The 7,052-nt window shown below is 55.7% G+C and overlaps 1 protein-coding gene across 1 annotated transcript; it reads right to left on the bottom strand.

Annotated features, from left to right (window-relative positions):
* Nucleotides 1-1,555: 1,555 nt before the first annotated feature.
* PPP1R3G (protein phosphatase 1 regulatory subunit 3G) lies at nucleotides 1,556-3,535 on the bottom strand. Its single transcript, XM_028122902.2, has one exon. It carries the CDS (start codon nucleotides 3,196-3,198, stop codon nucleotides 2,143-2,145), a length of 1,056 nt encoding a protein of 351 aa, XP_027978703.2. The 5' UTR covers nucleotides 3,199-3,535; the 3' UTR covers nucleotides 1,556-2,142.
* Nucleotides 3,536-7,052: the final 3,517 nt, after the last annotated feature.

Genomic DNA, 7,052 nt, shown 5'->3' with positions numbered 1-7,052 from the left:
TTAAACATTTTTCCCAGGATCAATAAATTACCTCTGGCAAACACTGTTATAGTCAAAAGGGATGTCTCCAAACCAGAAGCTAAATTAAATATTGCTATGGCTTCTCATGTTGAAGCATGGAAGTATCTGGCAGGTTTTGCAGCTTGATGTCAATTCAGATGGATGCTATATTTCAGCTGTACTGATTTATTATTATTTCTTAGATGAAAGAGGACAAGTAGATTCCCCTGTGTAGTAATAATTGTACATTTGGTGTCTTAGTGTTTATTCTAACCAAGATTACTGAAAGTAACGTAAACAGTATTACCCCTAAATAAAGAGGTTACTTTCAAGTGGCAAACCTTACTAAAAGTTTTACTGCTTTATTAAGTGTAACTCTCAGCATATAGTGTTAAAAAATAGTTCTCTAGAACAGGAGTTGGCAAACTTTCTCTAAAGGACCAGATAGTAAATAGTTTAGCTTTTGCCATATGGTCTTTGTTGCATCTACTCAACTTTGCTCTTGTTGCAGGAAAGCAGTCAGAGATTATATGTAAATGAGTGTGCATGGCTTGCGTTCCAATAAAACTTTATTTCTGGACACTGGAATTTGAATTTCATACAATTCTAATGTGTTGCAAAACAGCATTCTTCTCTTGAGTTTGTCCAACTGTTTAAAAATGTAAGAATCATTCTCAGCTCTCAGGGCCTGTAAGAACAGATTTCAGGCTGAATTAGGCCCATGGGCTGTGGTATGCCTACCCTAGTTCCCATAAAGCTACAGTAGAAACCATCCTTCCTTAAAGATTACCATTGCAAAATGAACTGATTGTACTAGTCATGTGCTGGAAAATATAAAAACCGAAAGAAAGACAAATTACCAAAGGATAAGCAAGGTGTGGCTAAAAATCAGGCCCTCACCCAGGATGCTCACCTGTCCTGCTCATGCAAGGCCACTTCATCCTGGCATCCACGGCCATCAGCAGGTGAGTGAAGAAGGCCAGCCTGCAGAGCACCCATCTGGTTCTGAGCAGCACATACTTGCTGGGCATGCTTCATCCTCTGTCAGATCATCACTACCCACTGTGGCTCTGAGGGGGGACAAAAAGACACCTGTCCATCCCTCCTCCGCCCCATCACCCAGCCCCTGAGATTCAAGCTTCTCTGACTGCTAAAGACTCAGAGAAGTCTAGCGGTTAGGCTATTCTCTGCTCTGCCTACACAAAGGGGGTTGAGGGTCAGCGACCCTGCAGCTTACAGCAAACCGACCAGACTACTCTGGTGTTTCAGTTCACCAAGCACCTTATTTTGGCAGGGAACAGAAGCCTTCTACAAAATGTTTCAAAGAACATTTTTGCCCAGAATGGGAAATCTGGGCCTTTCCACCTCAGAGAGGGAAGGCCGAAGAAAGGAAACTTGGAAATACTGTTGTTTAATTATTGTTAAAGGGCCAACATGATCAGCTGAGGAAGAAGATCCCCCGACTATCAAGACCTCCCAAACTCCCCAGGAGCTGAAATGGAAAGTACAGCGTGAAAGGGTGTGCAAGTGGCCTTTATTTTTTTTAAAAGACGTGTGTACACAAAGGGCCAAGTAAATAACGTCCAGTCTGTGCAAACATCTCCCAGATCCCAGTTAAGAGAAAAGGACAGCCCAGCCAAGGCCCCACCCGGTTTTCACCGAGAAACGGGCCGCTGTGTGAAGGCTCCGGCGCACACCCACGGTCAGGCGCCTTCTCTCCGCAGGATGTGGCGGGATGCCTGTCCTTTCCCTGAGACCCGAGGCGTCTGCAGCAAGCTGCAAAGGCTAAAACACGATGTCTACAGTTGAAAACAAATCCCAAGGTCTTACAGCTGTGCACAGGGGTTAGGGCCTTTTCCTTGAAGGCAGCTACGGCTCGGAGTCAAGAATTTTTTCGCATTCTGGCGCAGGGCGAGAATTCTAGAGGCAGCCTAGGGAGGCCTAAGCGAGGAGAAAACGGGCCGGGCAGGTTCGGTGCTTTCCCCGGGCTCACGATGCTTGCTCGAAGGATCCGTCCTGGTGGGAGTTTACAGCTGAACGGCTCCTTCCTTTCCTTCCCCGGTGGACGGTGCTCAGGAAGACGTCCCCGCAGGTCACCCGGCAGCTGTGAGGCGGCGCGGGGCCTGGGGCAGGGCCTCGGGCTCAGAGCGCGTCGGAAGGGCGCACGTAGCGCAGCGTGTAGTTGGCCCCCGCGTTGTTGTCCCAGTACTCGCCCTGCGCGCAGCGGTAGCAGACGGCGAAGTGGACCGCGGCGCCGGGCGCGTCCGCGTCTTCCCCCTCCTGGGGCTGCAGACTCGGCGGCAGGCACAGCGAGAAGTGGAAGCGCTCGGCGCCCGGCTCCCCCTCGGCGTCCCCGGGCCCCCCGGACGACGCCTCTGGCGGCTGTGGCTCCGCCGGCTCGGGCTGCAGCTCGGCCGCCACGTCCAGGAAGGAGCGCCACTCGGTGAAGGTGTAGCGCACCGCAACGGCTCTCGGCCCGGGGCAGCCCAGCACCCGGCCGGAGCCCGTCACCTCTGCGCCCGAGGGCACCGAGCACTGCACGCGCTCCAAGCACACGCGCTGCCGCCGCAGTCGCTCGGCGGCGGCGCTCGGCCCGGGAAGCTGGAAAAGAGGCCGAAGCCGGGGAGGTGGCGCGGAGAGGGGCGCGGCCGCTGCCGCCGCGGCCAAGAGGCCGGGAAGCTGCTCTAGGTCTTGGGCGCGCAGGGGGAAGCTGCGGAGGCGCGAGAGCACGGCGGGAGGCACCTGCGGCTCCTCGGCCTCGCTGAAGTGCTTCACGCTGGCCAGGCTCAGCCCCAGCGCGTCCGCGAACTGCACCCGCTTCTTGCACTTGGCGCAGCAGCCGCCGGGGCTGTGCGGCGCGCCCTCGGCCCGCTCGCCGCCCTCCGGGCCCAGCCCCAGGCCAAGCTGCTGTCGCTGCTGCAGCAACTTGGCCGCCTCCAAGATCGGGTCCGCGGGCAGGGAGAAGGAACGCGGGAGGCGGCGGCGGCACTCCCACGCCTCCTCCTGCTCAGGGGGAGCAGCCTTTTCCTCCGGCGGCAAGGGCTCAGCGTCGGGGCTTGGGGCCTCCGATGTGCCGCCGCCGTCCCCGCCACTCTCCATGCGGAGGACCCCCGGGGCGGGCAGCCCCTCGTTTGGCGGGGGCTCTCCAAAGAGGGCGGGTCCCTGCTTCTCCGAACTTAGCGTCCCCTGGGGCTCCATGACCCCGCCGGGTCCCGGATCGCGTCCCCCTACCCCCGGCTCAGGGCTCCCCTGGAGACTTAACACCTTGGGTCTTTGTAGGAGCGCTCAGAGCCCGCCCCGGACCCGAGAGGAGAAGGCAGTTCCACCGGGGAGCCTCGGGTTTTAGCGGCGGCGGCCCGGGACGGAGTGGGAGGAGGATGCGGGCGTGGGGCCGGCTCCGGGGATTGAACCTGCCCGAAGCGGGGGGGAGGGCCCGGGGCGGGGAGGCGCGGGCCGTGGGAACACCTGGAAGCGGGGCGGCGCGGGCCAGAGCGACTGGGCGGGCTTGCCGAAGGTGAGAGACGGCTTTTTGGAAGTCGGGGCCTCCCCCTTCCCGCCCGCCCACCCCGGCGGGGCCCGCTCTGTCCTGCCTCCGGAGCTCCTGGGGTGAACTGGCGCTCAGCTCTCGTGGACACAGGCGCGAACTGCCTTCTGCGCGTAAAGTCAGCCCCCAGGTCCTGGCGGGTCCGCCCTCCGGCGGGTCGCAGAGCGGTCTCCTCCCGGCTGTCGCATCGGCCCAGGAAGTCCGCGGGGCAGGCGCGCAATTAAGGAAGCTCGCCTGCGGGAGAGCCGGGAGGCGGCGGGCCGCGGAGTGCGAGCGCCGAGCGCCTCCTTCGCTTTCTCTTCTTTCCTTCCCAAACTTCAGGGCGCCCGGGCTCCAGTCCCGCTCTCCAGCCGGCCCCGGCCCGGCGCGCTCGCCTCGGCGCTCCGGCAGTGGCGGCGCCCAGGGGGCTGGGGCCAAGTCCGGGGCGGGGACGGTGCCGGGCGGCGCGGAGCGGACGCGGCCCCGCGCCGACCGCTGCCGGAGGCCATTAGCGCGGGACTCGGGAGCACGTCCCCACTCCTCTTCCCCCCCCCCCGCCCCCGCCCGATCCCGCCCGCCGCGCTCGGGGCCTGAGGACTGGGGGCCACGCGGGACAGACGCCGCGCCCCGCACTCCGCCGCTCCCCGCCGCCGCGAGGGGCCCTGGCGCGCGCTGGGGCTGCTTTGCTAGGCGGCCGACCTGCGGCTCTGCGGACGGAGCGCGGGGCCCTGGGCGCCCGGGGGACTTTCGATAGTGGGTTTTTGTGGTTGATTTTGTCTGGTTTTGATGATCTCATGATCTTTTTCAGGCCGACTTTGCCTCGGCCAGAGTTAGTGGTTCTCAAACATGAGCGCGCGTCAGTGTCACCTGGAGGGGTTGTGAAACCGGTCCTGGGCCCCATGCTGGTTCGGTATTTCTAACAAGGGCGTACTGATGCTGGGCTCTAGGGTCTGTATTTTGGGAACTACGTATAAACCTGTGTGGACGTGTGGAGTTACTTGTGTAAAAAGCTAGGGATTCTAGCTTTTTTAGACATAGATCCAGTATTTAAGCATACATCCAGTATTTCAGGAAAGAAAAAAAAAAAGAAAGTAAGAAAAGAAAAGCCAAATTACCCAGTAAGGTCATTTAGGCATTGTAACTAAAATACCTTATGGTCTGGCAGAATTTAAAGGGGAATTAAAAGGGGCCAGTGCCTTAGGCATTCCGGTGAGGGGGCAAGCAGAAGGTGCTGAGTAGAGTCATATTAATAGCTCATATTCATGGAGCACCCAGCCATCAACAGTGCTGGTTTGAACTGACTCCTCTTGCATGATCCTATTCTCAGACCGTTTCTACTCTACAAATGGGACATAAAGGCGTAGAAAGATTGTTCACTACCCAGGCCTCACAACTAGGTGTGGTGGATTTGGACCCAGGTGATTAAGAGGGAAGATTTCTCCCATTGGTAGGAAGCCTGGGCTGGGGATGGTGTTCAGGAGGTAGGGGCTCTGCTATCCTCTTGCTGGTATGGTGGGTCCTACTGTACCCAATATAGAATACTAGAATTACATGTCAACTTGGGAGCTTACAAGAAGAACCAGATACTTCTGGTGTTCCTTCTGGAACAACTCCAAGATTTGCGGACAAAGACATTATTTTTACATTTAGGTAAACATTTATATATCAGGGAGTTAAACACAAATTTTGCAAACTATTTGGAAGATAAAATAAGATTTCAAAGAGATTTTGAGGTTGTGCGGATCCTCTCAGGGCATGTGCCCACTGCAGGACTGGGACTGGAGAAGGTGAGAAACCGAAGGATTTGGACTTAAGGAGGCATCATTCTCAGGGTTGTGCAGGGCCCTGGGTCCAGCCCTGTTACCTACTCTTCTCTTTGGTGAAAATGTTAGAGGACTCCACCCTCACGGAGCTCTCGATATATTGGAGGAGACCGGCATTAACCAAAAATCCACGTAAGCAAATACAGACTCAGCCATTCTAGCAGATGCTATGAAGGATGCAGCCTGGCCAGGGAGACCTCCAGGAGGAAGGTGAGTGGGCCTACAAAGAACAATTCAGCCCATTCAAGGCCCCACATGGGAAGGAGTATGGGTCACAGGGAGAGACTGAAAGAAGCCTGTGTAGCCCAAGGGCCGGGGGCTGAGGATGCAGGGGTAGGAAGGGGCCAGCCACTCAGGGCCTTAAGCAATGAGAAACCACTGGAGTATTTTTTTTTTGTTTTGTTTTGTTTAAAATTTTATTTATTTATATGACAGAGACACAGCGAGAGAGGGAACACAAGCAGGGGGAATGAGAGAGGGAGAAGCAGGCTTCCCGCGGAGCAGGCAGCCCGATGCGGGACTCGATCCCAGGACCCCGGGACCATGACCCGAGCCGAAGGCAGACGCCTAATGACTGAGCCACCCAGGCGCCCCGCCCCCCATTGGAGTATTTTGAATCCTACGTGTGACTAACCAGATTTAAGGTTTGGAAGCTCCTTCTGGAAGCAGGATGAAGAGCAGATTGTGGGGGATAGAGGCAATGTGGGTGAATCTGTTAGGAAACTATCACTGTCTTTCAGGTGAAAGGTGATCACACCTAGGTCAAGAGTAGTGGCAATGGTGGTGGGGTGGACATATCCGAGAGCTCTTTAGGAGTGAAACCAGCATGACGTGCTTATGGGCCATAGAGGGGAAGGCGGGGAGGGCTGGAGGTGCCTTGAGGATTTGGACATGAGCGGTTCCTAGAGGCAGTCACACTCCCTGGGGGGCAGGGACCATCAAGAAGAAGAATGGAGGGAGGGCAAGACCATGGATCCCATTTTGGGCATTTTGAGCTTAGTAGACTCTCTGTTCTTTCTGACACCAATTCTCTGACACCATCTGGGTATCCAGCTATTGAAGTCTGATTGTAACTACCTGGAGGTAGTATCGGATCTTGCAGGGTAAAGGGCTCATTCCTGTGAGAGAGCCCCCTTTCGGATGCCAGCCGTACATGGGGTGCCCAGGCCACCACACTTTGGGCCAGCCAAGTACACGTTTGGGGGGTTCCCACAATCCCCCCTTTCAGGTTCGGTAATCCACCGGAATGGTTCACAGAACTCAGGTCAAGGGGATAAGAACGTGCTATCGCAAGTATGCCACTTCGTCATAAAGATTATTTTGAGAAAGCAATTAAAGACAGCCAGCTCAAGGTCTTTGTCCTCCCACTTTCTGCCTAAAAGCGGGGCCTGATTTTCCCTTTGCAAAAGTAACATAATTACTATCCACTTCTAAGTGTGTTTCCCTCTCTTAATCGCCAGAAATGACCCTGGAGATGATGCTGACTTTAGTCTGCATAAACTTACTAAACCTTATAACCTACATAAACCTGACTAAATGACCTTTATCTTCCATTCGTTTCCCCCTTATATCTACCTTCCCACTATTACTGCCCCTAGAAGCCCAAGCACCTTTTCTTCTGTCACTTTTCCACAATTTATCACCCTTTGCTAAGGTGGAATATAAGCTCCTTGGCCTAGCAGCTTTTAGGGGTTTTCACTTCTCTC

This window comes from Eumetopias jubatus, unplaced genomic scaffold, assembly GCF_037043125.1.
Source record: "Eumetopias jubatus isolate StellerSeaLion01/CBP00866 unplaced genomic scaffold, mEumJub1_p1.0 scaffold_6, whole genome shotgun sequence".
Taxonomy (NCBI): domain Eukaryota; kingdom Metazoa; phylum Chordata; class Mammalia; order Carnivora; family Otariidae; genus Eumetopias; species Eumetopias jubatus.
The sequence above is the reverse complement of the archived record's forward strand: the minus strand, read 5'-3'. Positions and strand labels throughout refer to the sequence as shown.